The sequence below is a fragment of the Geotrypetes seraphini genome, chromosome 9 (assembly GCF_902459505.1).
Source record: "Geotrypetes seraphini chromosome 9, aGeoSer1.1, whole genome shotgun sequence".
NCBI lineage: Eukaryota > Metazoa > Chordata > Amphibia > Gymnophiona > Dermophiidae > Geotrypetes > Geotrypetes seraphini.
In genome coordinates, this window is record NC_047092.1 from 78,798,957 (window position 1) to 78,819,890 (window position 20,934).

The 20,934-nt window shown below is 43.9% G+C and overlaps 1 protein-coding gene across 2 annotated transcripts in view; it reads right to left on the minus strand.

The window, feature by feature from the left end:
- TBK1 (TANK binding kinase 1) overlaps window positions 1-20,934 on the minus strand; it is a 330,489-nt gene that overhangs the window by 267,676 nt on the left and 41,879 nt on the right. The window contains exons 3-4 of one of the 2 annotated variants that reach the window (XM_033958608.1): window positions 20,405-20,545; window positions 12,681-12,810 (exon numbers count right to left, since the gene is read on the minus strand). In XM_033958608.1, the coding sequence (XP_033814499.1) occupies window positions 12,681-12,810; window positions 20,405-20,545 (271 nt within the window). Of the gene's footprint in view, window positions 1-12,680; window positions 12,811-16,559; window positions 16,711-20,404; window positions 20,546-20,934 lie in introns of those variants that run through there. The other variant, XM_033958609.1, reaches the window with a different exon arrangement.

Below are 20,934 nucleotides of genomic sequence, written 5' to 3' on the forward strand. Positions count from 1 at the left end.
AAGCAAGTTGGGTTGAGATAAGTTTCTCAATCAATGTAGAAAGTAGGGAAGGATTAATGGAATCAAGCTATCAGATTTGGTATTCAATTAGAGGGGAGTTTACAAGTTTGTACATTTGTTCATATTATAGAGTGGAGAAAGGAAGGAAGGAGTCGACGTACTTTTTGAAGATGTTCGTAGATAATGGATCATGTAAAGATGTGGTGGGATGACGATGTGTGATATAGTTCTACAATTTCCAGAACACTTGACAAAGAAAAGGTTAGTAATGTACTAAATATAACATACATGACTGGAGCATCATCAGGAGAAATAGAAGAGAGATTGGTTAAAATAGGAAGGAGGGGATGAGAAATATCTTGCACAGGAGAGATGAATGCAAAACATATACTCAACACACTATAGATATCAAGGATTTCTTTAAGTAAAACCAGTGGTGATGGCATCAGCAGTAAGATCATCAGAAGCGGAGGGGCGAGGTAAGGGGAGAAAGAGGTATGTTGTCTAGGAATTTATACAGTTTTTAGGAGGTAGAGTCCTGGTCTAACTGATTAGTACAGAATTTCTTCTGGGCTTTTGTGATGACAGAACAATAGATTACAAATAATTCATTATAGGCCTTCAGAATGTTTTAATGGGAATTTGTTTTTGTTTTTAAAAGATTTTTATTGTTTTGTATAAAGAGAAACATGATGGCAGATAAAGGCCAAATGGAACATCTAGTCTGCCCATCCGTGGTAACCATTATCTCTTTCTCTCACTGAGAGATCCCACTTGCCTATCCCAGGCCCTCTTGAATTCAAACACAGTGTCTGTCTCCACCATCTCTTCTGGGAGGCTGTTCTACGCATGTACCACCCTTTCTGTAACAAAGTATTTCCTTAGATTACTCCTCTTAACTTCATCCTATGCCCTCTCATTCCAGAGCTTCCTTTCAAATGAAAGAGACGTGTCTCATGCACATTTACATTACGCACGTATTTAAATGTCCCTTATCATATCTCCCCTCTCCTGCCTTTCCTCCAAAGTATACAGATTGAGATCTTTAAGTCTGTTCCCATACTCCTTATGATGAAGAACACGCACCATTTTAGTAGCCTTCCTCTGGACAGACTCCGTCCTTTTTATATCTTTTTGAAGAAGGTGTGGCCTCCAAAATTGCACACAATATTTTAAATGAGGTCTCACCAAAGTCTTATACAGGGGCATCATCAATACCTCCTACTGACCATACCTCTCCCTATGCAACCTAGCATCTTTCTAGCTTTCACCATCACCTTTTCAACCTGTTTGGCCACCGTAAGATCACAGCCAAGTCCTGCTCTTCTGTCATGCACATAAGTTCTTCACCCCCTAACCTGTACCCTTCCTAATCTAATCTAATCTAATCTAAATCTTGGGTTTATATACCGCATCATCTCCGCAGATGGAGCTCGACACGGTTTACATGGTTAGGGAAGGAACGGAACTACAGTGGAATTATATAAGTATGAGAGAAGAGAGGTTGGTGTGAGAGTGCCAGGAGCGGGACGGGGTTACGTTCTGGAGAAGAGCCAGGTCTTCAGATGCTTACGGAATGGTAGAAGGGGGCTCAAATTGCGGAGAGGGGAAGGGAGACTGTTCCAGAGCTGAGTGATTCTGAAAGGGAGGGAAGAGCCAAGTTTACCAACAAGGGAGATGCCTTTTAAGGAGGGGTAGGATAGTTTTAATTTTTGAGTGGATCTAGTGGAGGTTGGATTTGAGGAATTCCAGGATAGAGGGATAAAAGGAGGAAGGATACCGTGGAGGATCTTGAAGGTTAGGCAGGCACATTTAAAGTAGACCCTGGAAATAACGGGAAGCCAGTGGAGTTTGGATAGGAGCGGTGTGACATGGTCAAATTTACTTTTTGAGAAGATAAGTTTGGCCGCGGTGTTCTGGATTAGTTGGAGTCTGTGGAGGCTTTTCTTTGTTAAGCTTAGGTAAATGGAATTGCAATAATCCAATCTGGAGAGGATAATGGATTGTACGAGGACGGCAAAGTGTTTTTGGTGGAAGCAGGATCTCACTTTCCTCAGCATGTGAAGGCTGCAAAAGCATTTTTTTATCAGGGAGTTGAGGTGGTCGTTGAAGGATAATGATGAATCTATGGTGATGCCCAGAACTTTGCTAGAGAATTCCAGCTGTAGAGAGGAGCCTGTGGGCAGTGGGATGGAAGTGGGTAATTGATCAAGTTTAGGGCCGAGCCAAAGTAGTTTAGTTTTGGACTCGTTCAATTTCATTTGTACAGTGTGAGCCCAGGATTGAAGTTTGGTTATGCAAGAAGAAATGTTAGCTGCGAGATTGGTGAGGTTCGCGTCGGTCTCGATGAGGACCAGGATATCGTCGGCGTAAGTGTAGAGTGTTTCTAGGGGGGATAGGTGGAGAAGATTCAGGGAGGACATATAAATGTTGAAGAGGATGGGAGAAAGGGGGGAGCCTTGTGGGACTCCACAAGTCGGTTTCCATGGGGAGGAAGAGGAACCATGTTTGGTGACGGTGTAAGAGCGAGAACGTAAGAAGTTCGAGAACCAGTCAAGGACTGTAGAACTAATGCCTATCTCGGAGAGTAGGAAGATTAGAATGTCATGGTGGACAACGTCAAAGGCAGCAGAGAGGTCGAATTGAAGGAGAACGGCAAATTTTTTGTGAGAGTGAAATTGTTGGATCTTCGAGATTAGGGAGGCCAGGAGGGTTTCGGTACTGAAGTTGGGTCTGAAGCCGTATTGATAGGGTAGGAGGACAGAGAATCTTTCCAGGTAGGCTGAGAGTTGGGAGGAGACGATGGACTCTAGCAATTTGGTTAGGAGCGGAATGTTTGCTATTGGGCGATAATTGGATGGGGAGGAGGGGTCTAGGTCAGCTTTCTTCAGTAGGGGGGTCAGTGCAATGCGTCCCATTTCAGGGGAGAAGAGGCCCGATGATAGGGCAGAATTTATGAGTATGGTGAGAGAAGAGATGGCCTGTGTGGGTATTTTCTCAAATAGATAGGATGGGAATGGATCCAAGGTGCAGTTACAGGATTTCAGTTTCAGGCAGAGTTTGAGGACCTGCGAATCGGATACTTGCTCAAAGGTAGTCCAGGATCTGTTGACTGGGACGGGGGTGGGGACCTTTGTAGTAGGATCGGGGGAGGTGGGCACCAGAGGATTGTAGGAGACTACGGGAGGGAAGGAGCTTCTCAAGGCGGTGACCTTTTCATTGAAAAAGTTTGCTAGTAGGTCCACTGATGGGGAGGAGGGAGGTATAGAAGGGTTGGTGTTGGGAGTTAAGGAGCGCCAGATATTGAACAGCATACTGTTCTGGTTTTTTGAACTGGAGATCTTGTCACCATAGAAATTTTTCCTAGCTCTTTTGAGTGTATTGTTGTAGAGTTTAATGTTGACTCTCCAGATTTGTTTATCTGCGGGGGATTTAGATTTTTTCCAGATGCGTTCCAGGGATCGACATTTTTGTTTTAGCATCCTGTGTTGTGGAAGGTACCAGGGGGCCTTACGGGAGTAGGAGATGGTTTTGGTGGACAGCGGGGCGAGAGATTGGTAGGTGGATTCTGAGAGAGTGGTCCAATATCGTCCAATATTCCCTCAGGTTTTTGCAGCCCAAATATATTTTCCAGTAGATAGGTGAGTCATTCTAGATTATGTATGTTTTTATTTTAAATCTGTACAGATGCTCTGATATGTGGACTATATACTGTATTTTTTTTTTTAATACATTAATTCTTCATAAGGCACAGATGAGGGCGATACCAGGGATGTAATCACATCTCTCCATTCAAACTGACTACATCATAAAGTAAGAAATGTAAATAAAATTCAGATGTTTACTCATCCTATTTGTAGAATCTAAGTTTGTTCCTCATGTTACTGAAGTGAGACGAACTTAGAATAAATGCTTTCCAGAACGAACAAAAGATTGAAAGATTAGGTTTCTTACTTCTGCTAATCTTTCTTGTAAATCTACTCTGTAGGCTGAATGGTAGGGTTATCAATCACTTCCAGCCCTGAACTGTAGGGAACTCAAAATCAAATTCTGACTCCTCCTCCTGTGGTCATCAACTGTGCCACTCCCCTGGAATATCAGTGAGTGCCCAAGCCAGGTAAATCTAAAATAAATGAAACAAAGAAACGAGAGGGGGGGACTCCCAATTGCATAATCAATTCTGCTCATGATAAAAAATTTTAAAACCATTCTTGCCTTAGGCTAAACATAGCATAAACAGCAAACTTGAACAATAGACTATTATGAGAAAGCTCTAAATTTTAAAGAACAGTTTTTGATTTTTTCTTTGAATTCCGTGGCCCCCTATGGGTTAAATCAAGAAATAGAGTGGCTCTCATTGATCTAATCTCTTGGTCCCTACTCTTTTGGGGTGGGAGGGGAAATGATGTCATCAGAAGGGAAGTAATAAAATTGTGTCCTTGCTATGTGGTATGTGTCCGTAACCATGGGGACATTCAGTTTACTCAGCATAGTGAGGTAAGAGAAATTTGGTAGGTGAACAGTCTTGAGAAGGATTTAGATGTTTGCTATCTTTTGATTTCTGTTATCTTTGCAGGGAAAATCCTTGATAAAGCTGTTTATTCTTTGGCAAAACATGTCGGATTTTTTCCCCCTGGCCGACAGACAGAATGCTGCTAAGCATAGTTAAAGATAAGTGTTATTCTTTATTTACTCCTTGAAAATAATATAATAGGAGTTTGGAGAAAAACTAGCACTTTAAACTTATTTAAAATATCTATTTAAAAATTATTTATATAAAAAGAAAGTTTTGCATGACCTATGAGGAGGTTGGTGTGTAAAGCTTGAGGCAATGAGAGGATAACTGAGCCAGAGTGGCACCTCTGAGGTCTTGCTGTTTGAACACTTCTTTAAATGTTTTATACTACTATTTAAGTCAGGGGTGTCCAACCTTTTGGTTTTCCTGAGCCACATTGGCCGAAAAAAATGTTTCTGGGGCTGCGCAAACGCTGCAGCAAGTCAGAGGAGGGAGCTGGCAAGATGGTAAACACCCAGAGGCAGCAGAGGAAAACACTGCATCGCCCTTGACTGAGGCTGCACAAAATACTTCATGGGTCCGTATGCAGCCCTTGGGCCACAGGTTGGACACCCCTGATTTAAGTTGTAGGTTAGGTTATTTGGAGAAATTAGATATTTGGGCATAGAAAAGAATAGCAGGCAAACTTAACACAGAACATGCAAGGAGATCTGTACCTCAGGAGCTGAGAAAACTGGATTTCAGGTCTTCTGACCACCTCACCTTCCCTGTCACTTCAGTCAGTGACTACCAGGACCTCTTAGTACAACCAGGGAAGGTATGCAGTCCGGTCCCAATCCCAGGCACACCTCGACAGAACCATGTGGCCTGTGCTCTATCCTTTAGTGGACGAACCAGGGTGTGTTAGCTCCCGATCCCAGAGCCCCGATCTGACCTGCAGGCTGTCCAGGGGGTTTACTGCAGCGGCAGGGAACCCCCAGATGCAGACAATTTTATATAGAAAAGTCTGCGATCTCCTGCCGAAGGATGTCCCCGCAGGGTGAATCTGCAGCACAAGGGTAAGACCCGTGCCAAATATCAAATTCATTTACTAGAATTTAAGAAAATAAAACATGAGCAGAAGAGAACAGCCCCTACAGCAAGGCTGTAGGAAACAAAACTGATATTCCAGGGGAGTGTCACAGGCGATGACCACATGAGGGGTCAGAATTTGGTTTTGAGTTTCCTACAGTTCAGGGCTGGAAGGGATTGATAACCCTACCATTCAGCCAACAGAGGGTTCTTACTTCTGCTAATCTTTTTTCTTGTAAATCCACCCTTTATGCTGGGAAAAGGTGGAAAGTGGTGTTCCCCTGCTGCCAGGAGCTATAGAAACTTCTATTAACAGAAATTCAGTCCCTGCTACTGTGCTTATCTCCTGGAGCATGCTCCCTAGATACTAGTTAGTCTTCAAGCAGCCAAGAATCTCTACAGAAGAAACAAAAGAGAGGGGGGGGGGGGAATGGGGAACTCCCCGCCAAACAATTAATTCTGCTCATGTTAACATATTCAAAACAGCAACAATTCAAATTGGAAAACAGATTATTAAATATCAAAAACATGAACATGAAACCAGGGTTCAGCCAGAAGGTGGTGTAAACCCAGGAACCTCGCTAACTTGACTCCATAGTTAAAAGATGGTATTCCAAGAAAGGCTGGTCTGAGACTGAAATCCAGCTTACCAGTAATCGGCCAGATATAGGCTGGGCTCCCAGCAAAAGGATGGATTTACAAGAAAGAAGATTAGCAGAGGTAAGAACCTAATCTTTTGTCCTTGTGCAATCTCCCTTTTATGCTGGGAACAGGTGGGATGTAACAGAGCAGTCCCTAAAGATTAGGGTGGGACCAATGAGCCCGTCGCCAACACCGATGCCCCTAAAGCAACATCCTGCTTGGCTGCCAATTCAATCCGATAAAACTCGTGCAGTGAAGACCATGTAGCTGCCCTGCAAATCTCTTCTGGGAATGCAGAAGATTCTGACCAAGAAGAAGAAACACCTCTAATAGAATGAGCCCGGATCCCAAGGGGAGGCTTTTACCCAGCAGAAATGGCTGCATGAATCCGTGTGGAAATGGTAGCCCTAGAGGCAGCCCTACCCTTACAGGCAAAAGCCGAGAGAACAAACAGATGGTATGAAAGGCAAAACTCATCAGTGACTTTCAAATAATCTAGAAGGAGGCAGCGATCCAGACCCAGGCCTTGGAACCCAAGGAAACGAACGCCAGAAGCTGAACCTGATTCACATGGAATACAGAAACCACCTTCGGGAGAAAGGAAGGCGCCATCCTCAAAAGTACAGTGGAATCCGTGATCTGCAGGAAAGGATCCCAGCATGAAAGGACCTGAAGCTCTAAGACCCTACAAGCAGAGATGACCATACCCAGGAAAACCGTCTTGATGGTTAGAACCTTCAATGAAGCCTGCTCCAGGTATTCATAGGGTGGATGAGCCAGCGCGTGTAGAACCAGATTCAGATTCTATGTCGGGCATGGCAGACGCAATGGAGGCTTCAGTTGAACCACTCCCCTCAAGAAACAGACAATGTCCAGTTGAGACGCTAGGGGGCCTCTGCGGGATACAGGACCCAAATAAGAAAGATCCACGATCTGCACCGTGAGAAAGGCCACAACAAGGCCCTCTTTCAGGCTATCCTGCAGGAAATCCAGAACCTGCGCCACCGAGGGAACCGAAGGATCTACCTGAGAACTTAAACACCAACCCTGGCAACACTTCCAGGCTTTGGCATAGGCTACTACCATGGAATTCGGCTTGCTAAGCAACAACACAGTAATGACCGCGATCGAGTGGCCCCTGGCTGTCAAGGCCATACACTCAAAAGCCATGCCATAAGACCAAGGCAGTCCAGATCTTGCAGAGCGTTAGGCCTCCGAGTATGAAGACGAGGGTGCAGGGCAGCCGAAGCCCCTGACCGTGCTGGGGCCAAACCAGATTGGCATACCATGGTCTCCTTGGTGGCCAATCTGAGGCTACCAAGATCACCGGGTCCCCGTGTTCTGTAATGCTGTGCAAAACACATCTTATCAAGGGCCACAGGGATAGACGTAGAGGAGACCACCCCAAGGCCAGGATTGCACCACAGCGTCCAGGCCTTCACTGCCGGACTCCTCGCCAATGGCTGTAAAACCTGACTGCTTTCCTGTTCTTGGCGGTCGCTATGTGGTCGAATGTTGGGCGACCACACTGGCTTACTATGGTGGAACGCTCTCCGGAAGAGAGACTGCTTTCCGGAACCCAGCATCTGTCAACTGAAAATATCCGCTTGAACGTTTCTACGCCCACCATGGGTGTCACAGACAGAACTACTAGGCATTTTCCCGCCCAGGAAAAGAGAAGCCGGGCTTCCATGCGCAGAGGACTTCTGGTGCCTCCCTGTCGGTTGAACTATGCCACTACTGTGGAATTGTCCGAGAACACTCGGACAGCCTGGTGATAAGAGAACTTCTGGATATGTAGCAAGGCAAAGCGAATTGCCCTCAGCACAAGGTGATTGATCGACCACTTGCTCTCCGAGGCCAACCTCTGGCTCTGTACTGTGGCAGACTGTATACAGACTGCTCCCCCAACCGGAGAGACTTATGTCCATGGAGAGAATCACCCAGTCTGAAATCTGAAGTGGCAGGCCCTTGGACAGAGCCAGAGGACTCAACCACCACTGCATGCTGCTGCATGCCGCCAATGCCGTCCAGGGAAGCGGTGCAAGTAATAAGTCCTATTGCGGATTCCAACAGGACAACGACGACACCTGAAGGGTGCACAGCCAGGCCCTGGGCTTCGGAACCACATCACTTAATGCCACCAAGAGTCCCAAAACCTGGAGATATTGCCAGGCTGTTGGAGCTGGAATGGCTAACATGATTCAAATGGTATGTGGAAACTTCTCTTTTCAAGACAGCAGGAGAAACACTTTGTTCTGAGCTGGTGCAACCAGATCTCTAGATACTCCAGATCATGCGTAGGATTGAGTTGGCTCTTTTTCAGATCACCCATTCCAAACGTTGTAGTAATTGCACCACTTGTTGCACTGCCCGGGTCCCCTCCGCCAGGGATGGAACTCTGATCAGCAAGTCGTCCAGATATAGATGGACCAGGATACCCTGAGAGAACAGGAGAGCTGCAACCACCACCATTATATTGGTAAAGACCCTGGGCTCCATCGCCAGGCCGAACGGAAGAACAGCAAACTGAAAGTGCTGACCTAGAACATGCAACCGTAGGAATCTCTTGTGACCTGGAAAGATGGGATATGAAGATACGTCTCCATGAGATCCAGGAAGGCCAGGGACTCTCCCAGCACCACTGCTGCAATGACGGACCGTACAGTTTCCATCTGAAACGTGGTACCTTCAGTGCAGCAATGACCGTTTTGCAGTCCAGAATCTATCTCCAATCGTCAGAGCCTTTCTTTGGAATGATGAGGTATATAGAATATCTCCCAGAGCCCAAGCCATCCTTTGGCTGCAGGATCTAGCAGTCTGCGAACCGTGGCCAGTACCCTGAGTGCCTTTTCAGAACGTACCGTAGGAGTATCCAGAAAGAAATTTGATAGAGGTCGGTAAAATTCGAATTTGAGGCCGTCGTGTAGGACTTCCAGAACCCATAGGTCTGAGGTCACTGTCTCCCACTCCACCAGAAAACTCGATATTTGTCCTCCGATGCATGCGAGAGGCCAGAGGCCCGGTGTCAGAACTGCTTCTTCGTGGAAGCGGGTGGACATCTGTTTGAGGACTGCTGATGGAAAGGGCCTCCAAAATGTAGCCTTGAAGAATTGAATCTTTGATCCGTGGCTGGAGGAATGACATACTGAAGGGGGTGACGGAAGAAACAAAAATTAGGATGCCCCGATCTCCTAGGGGGGGGTCGAGGTCTGTTACCCGGCAGAACCTGAGGCTTACGGTCCTGAACACTCACCATGAGGTCATCCAGACTTTGGCGAGACAAGAATTGCCCCTTGAAGGGTAACCTGCTCAGAGTGGCTCTAGAGGAGGAAACCTCATATCACTGTCTTATCCACAACATTCTCCTGGCGGACACAGAATAAGCACCCAGTTTGGCGAAGACCTTCATTATGACATAAGGCGTCTGCTACATAATCCACTCCGGAAATTAGAAAATCCAGATCATGGAGAACCACGATATTAACATTATGGCACAGTTTGTAATGGCATGGCTGGGCAACAGACGAAGTGGCTGTGGTTGCTCTGCCCCCGGCCGCCGCAGAATCAAAGAGGCATTTGAGAATAAAATCTACCCGCCTGTCCTGAATATCTGTCAGGACCAGCCCACCATCAGAGGAAGTACACTTGGTGACGTGAGCCACAGCTGAATCCACCTTCGGAGAAGCAAAAACGCTTGGAAAACTCTGGCGCCATGGGGTAAAGCTTAGCCATGGCCCAAGCGCATTTCAGGGGACCTTCCAGGTTATCCAATACCCTCCGAAAGAATCCGGACCAGATCTGGATTATCAGGAAGGGAGGCAGAGAGTGTTCTTTAATCACTCATCAAGGAACATTCCGTCTAGACAGTCTGATCCGACTGCGGATTCAATTCCCGCAGGGATTCTGACATGAGATCCTCAAGACAATTAGGCTTGAAGAATCTGTGAACGGAGGGATCATCCGCTAGATCTCGGGAGCCATACAAATCCTGATCACAAAGGTCAGCTAGGTTAGCCACATCAGCGGATGCCCCTGAGGCATCCCGAGAAAGCAGGGGGATGGAAAGAGATGCCGCCTTGAGGGTAGGCATTGTCCATCTGCATTCCGGGGTCCTTGTCTGGGAGCACAGAGACAGATTGGCATCCAGAGGAGGAGAAGAACCAGCAAGTTGGAATGTCTTCTGAGGGGGACCCACAGGCATGGACTTATTTTTTTTAAACAAGTATGCCTGATAACATCATAGTCACAAATTCTGGGGGGAAGGGGGAGTTCCCCTGTGGCAAGGGTTGCTCTGTGTTCCTCAGATTTAGAGTGCTTAGATGATTTATGAGACTTTTCACCGGAACTGCATTTGCATTACACCAAAATGCCACTATCACCCTTCTGAGGGTCTCCAGGCGTGAATTTCACAGCACTTGCAGCAGTAGATCCAAGAAAGACCTCTTCAGAGGTGGAAAGCACCGAATCCGTGCATACCTTGCCCCCCTCACAGTCTGCGGCGCATGTGGAACACAGCTGCAAATCTGACAGCTATCATCCGCAAATGAGGCATGAATCCATGCTATCATGTTCTGAGGAAGTCATCTGAGAAGTTTGGAACAAAAACGAAGCTTCTAAGTATAAAAAATATACTTTTAAACAATTTGGAAAAAATTAAAGATGGCCACTGGTGGTGCCAATTTTGCCCTAAAATAACCCAGGAAAAATACAGGGAACCCTGGAAAACGGCGATTTTGCGATTTTAGAGGTGGTGGTGGTGATGGTGTGTGTGGGGGTGGGTGGGGGGTTAGGACATGCGGGGAAACCACCCAAAAAACCCTTTTTAGGACACCCCCCCAAAAAAAAATCGCTAAACTAGGCAGGCAAGCAGCTACTCACTGTGCTATGTGCTGCAATAGAGCAATGGCAGGCAAAATAAACAACTGAGCCATCTTCCCTTATACAGTCCGTATTTTAATTGATCAAACACAATACAAGTTTTTCAGTCGTTGCAAACTCAACATGCTAATGCCCGTGGGATATCAGACCAACACCTCTATAAGTTTAATGTGCATTTCGTGTAATATTAAGTATATTGAAATTGTTTGCACAATGGTAGTTTGGAAATTTAATAAAGATTAAAAAAAAAAAAAGATCAACACCTTGAGAGTATAGTTACTCAATGGGGTTTCAATTACTCATTCTTCCCAGTCTGGCAGGGGAGATTCTACATTTCAGTGCATTGTAGGAATGCCGCAGCCATCTTTGGATGCCGACAGCACTATGTGATAAGACTAAGGACCTGTTTTATGAAGCCACGCTAGCGGCCGTGCTGCAGTAACGGCCCTGAAGCCCATAGATATTTAAAGGGCTTCGGGGCCGTTGCAGCGTGGCTTCGTAAAACAGGGAGTAAGTTAGATTTAACTTCTGCTACTAGATTTTAGATGTAGTGGAAAGTACACTGTTAGGTAAATTAATTGTGATTTTCTTTTCATTTTTTAGTTTCCCCGACCTTGATAAAGATATGCAAAACGCATTGGTAAAGGGGAGGATCACTGAAAGATTGAAAAGCTAAGTTATTTATAAAGTATTTATAAACTATTTATTTATGAAATAAGAAAATGAGAATATAACATATAAAATATAAAGTACAAAATATAAATATAGCTTTTGCCAGACCGGGAAGAATGAGGAATTGAAACCCCATTGAGTTACTATACTCAAGGAGTTGGTCTGATATCCCACGGGCATTAGCATGTTGAGGCAACATAAACAGCATGCAGGGAGATCTCAAACCTCAGGAAGCTGGAAAACTGGCTTTCAAATCTGACTGCCTCACCTACCCGGTCACCTTGGCTAATGAATTCCAACATCACCGGATCACTCAGGGAAGCTATGCAGTCCGGTCCCAATCCCAGGCGTGCCTCCAAAGAACCACGCAGCCTGTGCTCCACCCACTAGCAGATGAACCTGGGGTGAGCTAGCTCCCGATTCTGGAGCTCCGATATGACGTGCAGGCTGTCCAGGGGGCTTACTACAGTGGCAGGTAACCCCCCAGAGGTAGACTTTGTTTAAAAATCTGTGATCTCCTGCTGTAAGGATGTCCCCATGGGGTACTTCCACAGCACAAGTGGAAAGAAAATAAAAATACACTAAATTTAAAGAAATGAAACACGAGCAGAAGAGATGAGCTCCTACAGCTTGGCTTGTAGGAATACAAAACTGGTGTCCAGGGAGAATGATTCAGGAGATAAACACAGTAGGAGGGGCTGAATTTCTGTTAACCGAAGTTCCTACAGCCCCTGGCAGCAGGGGAACACTACTTCCCACCGGTTCCCAGCATAAAGGGGGATTGTACAAGAAAGCAGCAATATATTCCAGTGAACAGATATCCCAGAGTTGAAACTGCACAAATCCATTGCAAAGAACAAGTAAAAAAAACAACTAAATAATATCAACTTTTACATACCAACATCTCTTAGCACAATTAAGAACTCAGATTCTGGCAATCCATAGGCATTGGATGGCTCTTCCAAAACAGTGTATAAGCTTGCACATGGACAGAACTCCATTACAAGCACCTTATTCCTGGTAGATGTCTAAATATGAGAAAGCAGATTAAACAGGTGAGAAATCTCATTTAATTTAGCTGCAGAAAATTAACATTAATGAGTTTGAAAATGCAATACTTCCCAACAATACCGTGTACATAATGTAATTTAATAGCAACAAAAAATAATTTTTATAATAAAAATCATTCAGATGAAAAGGAAAAAAGCAAAGCATGAATAAAAAATGTAATTGGGGAAGGAAGTGAGCAAAAATCAAAGAAAACTAAACAAACAAAAGATTAGGTTCTTACCTTTACTATTCTTCTTTCATGTAAAATCCACACTTTATTCCGGGATTAGTGGGTTAGGAGAAATTAGGTTTTTACCTTCTAATTTTCTTTCTTTCAGACTCTCCAGACCTGTAGTTCACTGATGGATAATAGCTCAGCATGACCAGCAGGTGGAGACTGAGACAAAACTTTTGGATGTACTACTAATAGCTGTGCTTCCATTTATATAACCAGCCTGCCGAATTGCCAAGCAGAACTAAGAAGTACTAATTATAACAGTAGTACCACTCCAAACTGGAGTAACAACTAACATAGAGGAATACTGTTGGAAATTGCATAGAAAAAAAACCTTCAGCAAATGTCCCCACAGCTTGCCAGCTACACGAGCTGAGCCAAAGCCGCTGTTCTTTATCTCCCTGACCCTACAAAAATACTAGAACCTCAGGAAAAAACAACAACCACACTCTTCATGTGAATCCCACAAGAACAAGAGACAGACAGACAGGGTGCGGACTGTACCAGTCTGGAGAGTCTAAAAGAAAGAAAATTAGCAGGTAAGAACCTAATTTCTCCTTCTTTAGCATCTCTCCAGACTGATACAGTTCACTGATGGGATATACCAAAGCAGTACTCACCATAGGTGGGAACTCCAGAGGCCCGCCACCAGAACATGTTCACAGAACACTGTGTCCCGACGCATCTGAACATCCACACGGTAATGTCAAACAAAAGAATGCAGAGAAGACCAAACCGCAGCTTTACAGATATCCACTGGAAGCACATGAGAAGACTCAGCCCAAGATGCTGCCTGACCCCAAGTGGAATGAACCTTGAGAAAATCCAGAACAGACCTTCTGAAGAAGATATGCGGAAGCGATAATCTCCAGCACACAATGGTAGCCTTGGAAGCGCCGTCCCCCTTATGAGGACCTGATAAGAGGACAAAAAGACGATCTGACTTTTGGAACTTCTAGGTCTGCTGAACATAAGAGCGAAGGACCCAAAAGACATTCAACTTGCGCAACTGCATCTGTTCCGAAGAGCTCTTCCTGCTGTCCAAGACCAGGAGGAGCATGGACTGGTTGACATGAAAAGGCGAAACTAGGGAATGAAACGGGGACTGTTTACTGCAGTAAACCGTGGTCACTGCAGTAAATGGGACATTTGCAAATAGTTTACCGCAGGAATGGGGACAAGATCTTTCACCGCAGCACAGGAATGGGGACAAGACCTTTCATTGCCCCGTGGAAGCGATGAAAAGTCTTGCTCCTGTGGTTAAAAAAAATTGCACCTGTGTCAGACTCGGCATCTCCTCCCCAGCTCCTCTTGGGCCTATTTTACCTTCAGGAGCCAGCCATGCCACGATGAAGACAGAAGGAACCCAAAACCAAAGGCTGAGACCAATGTGATCTGAAGAATAAAATTACCAGACAACAAAAGGTAGAAAAAAAAATGTATTTTATATTTTGTGATTAGAATATTTCAGATTTGAAATATGTATCCTGCTACAGCTGGTATTAGATATAACTGGGAACTGCAAAGCCCAGGCTGTGCTTCTTAGGTTCCAACTGGCTTAGGGCTCTCTCTGACCAGGGGGCAGTTGCCCTAGTTTCTTTCCCCTAACATTATTCCTGCTATGTGTGACTGAAGTTTTCTGTTAGCTTGATTTTTCTATGTAGCATTCTGTAGTAATTTGGTTTGTTCAGTTTTCACAATAGGGGATAATTGTGAAAGGGAGGGGAGACAGGGGTTTTGTTGATTCTTGCTCTGTATTATTTGTTTTTATAAAATGACAATTGTACAGAATAGTCTCTTTTTATACTTTAATAAAATAAGTTCAGCATAAAATCATAACTATTCGAGGCTTGTGCGGGTGAGCTATGACAGCTTGCGGGGCGGGGACGGGGGACTGAGCTCGCTTGGATGGGGCAGGGACAGTGATAAATTTTTTCCCTGTGTCATTCTCTAGGCGAGACCACCTTCGGCAGAAAGGAAAGAACAGGCCGCAGCACCACCCGCTCCTTAGAAAACTCTAGGAAGGGAGGCAGACAAGAGAAAGTCTGCAGCTCAGAAATGCATCTCCGCAGAAATAATGGCCACCAGGAAACCCACCATGAGAGTTAGGTCCTTCAACAAGCAGGAACCCGGAGGCTCAAAGGGACAGCGAACTAGTACGGACAGAGCTAGATTGAGAACCTTGAACTAACTACATGATGCAGGGTTCCATGTTAGGAGTTGCTGCCCAGGAAAAGGATCTAGATATCATCGCTGAGGATATGTTGAAACCCTTGGCTCAATGTGTGGTGGCAGTTAAAAAAGCAAATAGAATGATCCTAAATTCAAATTGCACTAAATGTTTGACAGAAAAATGTAAGAAAAATATTCCTCCATTTTGCACTGCCCTGTTATGTAGAGCAGGGAATAACTTCTGCCGTTCCTGGGCCTCTCTGCTAACGTCTGGAAAACCCTAAACTTTTTTTTTTTTTTTTTTTTTTTACCATAAAGCAGTTCAGCCCTATGCTGAAAAAAAAAAAAAATGCATCAGAACATGATTCCTATCCAGTTCAAAGGAAATATTAACCAGCAGAGTTGCATATGTTGTCACCCCTAGGTGCTTAACTGGTTTGGTTAGCATGTTTGGGCTATGACAATCTTCACCCCAGCACACCCTCTGTAGCTAGGAAACTGCCTACTAGTGCACATACAGGTAAGTAGGATGGTTTTCAACCAACCAATAGACACCAAGTCAGAATGGCTTCCAAAACAAAATAGAGATTTATGTAGTCCACTGGCCATATAAACTTCCAATCCTGTGTTATGTTGATTGCACACCACACAGATAATGTTCATGACATGCATCAAGCAAATAGTTCAGCTTTTATGCAATGGTAATAGTCTTTGCATAACATAGGGAAAGCACCTTTGCAAACTCAGACTCCAGTTCATTGCACTGGAGCAGTTCAAAATGAAAGCAAAAAGTGGAAAAGTCCAAAATAAATGTTTCACAAAAAAAACAATGTATTCTTGGCTATGCTTTCTATCAGAAGTTAATTACTGTGCTGGTTTAATCCTGGTTTGGATAAGGCAGTCTGTGCCAGCTTTGCTCATGAACACCTTCAGCAACAGTATTCTGATGGCATACAGTTTTTAAATAGTTCTTTTGAGACATGAGAATTTCTTATTGCAGAGAAAACAGGTATGTTTTAACAGCATGTAACAGAGTGAAATACACACAGCTTGCAGCCCTTGCTGTGATCTCAGTAACCTTGGCAGCCTCACAGAGTCAACTCAGCTGCAATAACACATGAATTAGCACAAACGGGAGAAAGAGAAACTGACTTCAGCCTATGGTAATTCCATACTCCTTCTCCTTTGAAATACACTCTTCCAGAAATATTGTGCTTTCACAAACATGAAACAAAACCCCAGAAATATTGTGCTTTCACAAACATGGAACAAAACCCATATATTAACAGGCAGGTAAGTTAAGTGAAAATCAGAACTCACTGATCTAATTGATCTGCATAGTCTCAGTTGTTTCCTGAGACTCAAATAGGCATTCACCACCCTCCATAGCTTCAGGCAATGAAGAAAACCCTGTTTCTGGGTTGAGAGGAAATTCCTCTTCTTCCATAACCCAGTCAGAGGGATAATCTCTGCTTTTCACTGCTTTTCAGCTGGGCTTCTGGTTTGTCTGTGCTCAGACACAGTTTCCTTCTCTGACTCCAGCTTCCCCATCTCTGTGCCTCTTGTGACTCTGCCTCCTTTCCTGTAATCGGACCTGGCCTTTTAGGAGCTCAAGGCCATGCCTCCTAAGCTAGGGCAGGAAAACAGACTCGGGCATTTCCCTGGCAGGCTGCCTTCCCTTGCTTCTAACAGCACTTTGCCTTAAAGGGACAGGACCACATACCTGCCACAGTGCAAATCCTGGCTATTCAGAAGAAAAACTCTAAACTAGCCCTGGATTTGTCACAATGTGTCCACACATTTCATAGAAGTCACTAGTAGCTCTGACACATTCAAACTATCTGGAGATAGTCATCATATTCCCGTTTGGATGTTGTCCTTCAGGGTACCATCTTCTAGTTAGTAAATAATAAGCCTTGCTAATTGGTAGAATCGCATCAGTTGGTATCTTGAGGACTTCAGTCATTTTTTTTTTTTTTTTACAACTCAACATGTGGCATAATTTACTATCTTTGGAAAGTTTATGATTCTCAAATAAAACTTTCTATTGGCATTCTCCATCTGCTCATGTTTCTGGTGCAATGACACACAGTCCTGAATAATCTTATTTTGTACCTCTTGTACACATCTTAAACTATGTGCAAGGTATCCAATCTCTGCATCCCAGTCCTAGATTTTCCAATGTGGACACTTTATTTCCAAAAGATGTTCTAAAGCATTATGTCGTACTGTACTGGAAAGAAAAATACTCTGTCATTTTCTACTGGGCTGCATGTTGATACTATATCACTGTCACGTCACGCACCTTGTAGGTAGAGCCTGCATGTCCGTTATAGTCGAACAAAACTACAGTTAAAAGCGGTTCTGGGGACCAAATTGGTTGTCCGTTATACAGAAAATCCTCTCATATAGCGGACTCTCAGATATGTTTATAAAGGCACGCGGCCAGGACCAGCGGACCTCGTCCGCTATAGGCGAGGTTCCGTTATAAGCGAGTCCATTATAATGAGATAAGTATAAGCGCAAAGTCTCCATTTTGGGTTCTGGGGCGACGCTCTTTTCACAGGGACCACTTAGTTCCTGGGAAAGAATTCCCCCTCACACACAGAATAATTATGAGGTTATGGTTTATGGAAATACATATAATGCATATAATTAATTGGCATTTTAATTCTAATTTGAACCTCAAGTTTAATTTTGATATAAATTGAATAAATATTATTTTTATGAAAATGTAAATCTCTATGTGAATTATTGGCTCAAAAGGTACCCTATGTTGAGCCGAGATGCAGTAATTGTGCTCACTACCCACATTCCAAGTGACTGCACAGTACCTACACAGTATCCCGAAACCCAAAAGACTAAACTTGGTAATCAAGACCAAGGACACTCGAATGAGTAATTTTATTCTGGTATTTAAAACACCCCTTCCTGAAGGAATTCCTTCAACCAATAAATTTGCTCATTATTTTATTTTTTATACCATTAGTAAACCACAGAGGTTCGTCAATAGCAGTATACCCCTCCCCCACAACCCCATTCTCTGACAGATGGGTTTACAGAATATCCAGAGTAACTATAAAGAAGATGTTTGCTCTACTGGAGACTTGGCATATGCAAATTTATCAGATGTATATTCACTGAAAACCTGAGCAGAACAGGGGCCCCCAAGGATAAGTTTGGGAAGCCCTCTTAAGAAACACCACCATGCCTTTAATAAAATTCTCTTTGTATGTGACAGATGGTTTCTAAACTGAAATAAATATAACTAAGGGCCCCTTTTATTAAGCCATGGGAACAAGTCCCCTGGACCGGATGGAATTCACCCGAGAGTGCTAAAGGAACTTAAGATAGAAATCGGAGAGCTTTTACAAACCCTAGCTAACTTGTCAATTAGAACCGGACGAATACCAGACGACTGGAAGATAGCAAATGTCATTCCAATCTTTAAAAAAGGATCGAGAGGAGAACCGGGCAACTATAGACCTGTGAGTCTTACGTCAGTTCCTGGGAAGATGGTTGAAGCATTAATCAAGGATAGCAAGACGACTGGAAGATAGCAAATGTCATTCCAATCTTTAAAAAAGGATTGAGAGGAGAACCGGGCAACTATAGACCTGTGAGTCTTACGTCAGTTCCTGGGAAGATGGTTGAAGCATTAATCAAGGATAGCATAGTGCAACACCTGGAGAACCACGACCTGATGAGAGCTAGTCAACAAGGCTTCAAGAAGGGGAAGTCATGCCTGATGAATTTACTTCAGTTTTTTGAGAAGGTGAACAAACAAATTGATAGCGGAGACCCGGTGGATATAATATACTTGGACTTCCAGAAGGTGTTCGACAAGGTTCCACACGCTAGGCTTCAGAGGAAACTACAAAGCCATGGGATTGAAGGGGATATACTAAGATGGATAGAAAATTGGCTGGAGAACAGATTGCAGAGGGTAGGCATAAATGGGAAGTTCTCGGACTGGGAAAAGGTGACAAGCGGTGTGCCCCAGGGCTTGGTTCTTGGACCAATATTATTCAACATATTCATAAATGACCTGGAAGAGGAAACGACGAGTAATATAATCAAGTTCGCAGATGACATGAAACTATGTCAATCAGTTGGATCACAAAAGGACATTAAAAAACTCCAGAGAGATCTGAACCAGCTAGAGAAATGGGAGGAAAAGTGGCAGATGAAGTTTAATATAGACAAATGCAAAGTGATGCATCTGGGTACGAAAAACAAGGAACATGATTATAAAATGTTAGGTGTAAAGGGACCTGGGGGTACTGATAGACAGGACCCTGAAGCCATCTGCACAATGCGCAGCGGCGGCAAAGAAAGCGAACAGGATGTTGGGCATGATAAAGAAGGGTATTACGAGTAGATCGGCGAACGTCATAATGCTGCTTTACAGAGCAATGGTCAGACCACACCTGGAGTACTGTGTCCAACACTGGTCTCCTTACCTAAAGAAGGATATAACCCTGCTGGAGAGGGTGCAGAGGCGAGCCACAAAACTAGTAAAAGGTATGGGAAATTTGAGCTACAAAGAACGCCTCGGAAAACTAAGCTTGCTCACCCTTGAAAAGAGAAGATTGAGAGGGGATATGATAGAGACTTTTAAAATACTAAAAGGTTTCGACAAAATAGAGCAAGAAGCATCATTATTGACGTTGTCAAATGTGACTCGGACGAGAGGTCATAGACTGAAATTGAGGGGCGACAGGCCCAGGACAAATGTCAGAAAGTTCTGTTTTACACAGCAAGTGGTGGACGCTTGGAATGCTCTCCCGGAGGAGGTAGTGATGGAAACCTCCATTATGGGATTCAAGTGCAAGTTGGATGCACACCTCCTTGCAAATCACATTGAGGGATACGGGAAAATAAGGTCTTCATCAGGGAACACCTAGGTCTTAAACAGAGAACACCTGGATTGGCCTCCGTGTGTGCGGGTCACCGGACTAGATGGACCAAAGGTCTGATTTGGTGAAGGCATTTCTTATGTTCTTATGTTCACATGGCAAATACTCCAATGCCCATTCAATACCTAAGGCCAGCTGAGCATTTACCACGCTAGCCCGTGCAGCCAGCTTTAGTAAAAGAGGGGGTTAAATTCCATCCCATGTGATGTCATATAATAGTCACAAAAACAAAATATTGGCATTTACCTCTTCTTCTATAGCAAACAATTTGACAATATTCTTGTGATTTAATTTCTTCAGCACTTCAAATTCCCTGATCTGAACATCTGCTGGACGAAGGAAGCTCAAGGTGTTGAACACTTTGACAGCATACAAGTCTCCTGTTTTCTAAAAGAGATAGAGGAACAAATTACAGTAGTCTAAAGAGAGAAAAATCAACTTATTATAGAAACACCTTTGTTCAATACGAGATTTAATTGATTAAAGTAAAACAGGTCAAGACCTGATTGAAGAATGTTCATAGACTTCTCTTAAAATCAAAAGCACGACTTTTAAAATGGTTACTTATTTCAATTTAGATGTATATTTTATGTTGTGAAATGTGCGTAATGAGGAAGAATAAAGAGGAAGACCTTCATGAGAATGAACGTGAAGACCCCCATGAGACCCCAGAAGAAATGTTTAAAATACAGATATTGTGTTGCTGAATTGAACTTACCCAAGCCTAATGAACAATGCAAAAAGTGCATATTTTCTTATCAGCACAAAAGCACAGT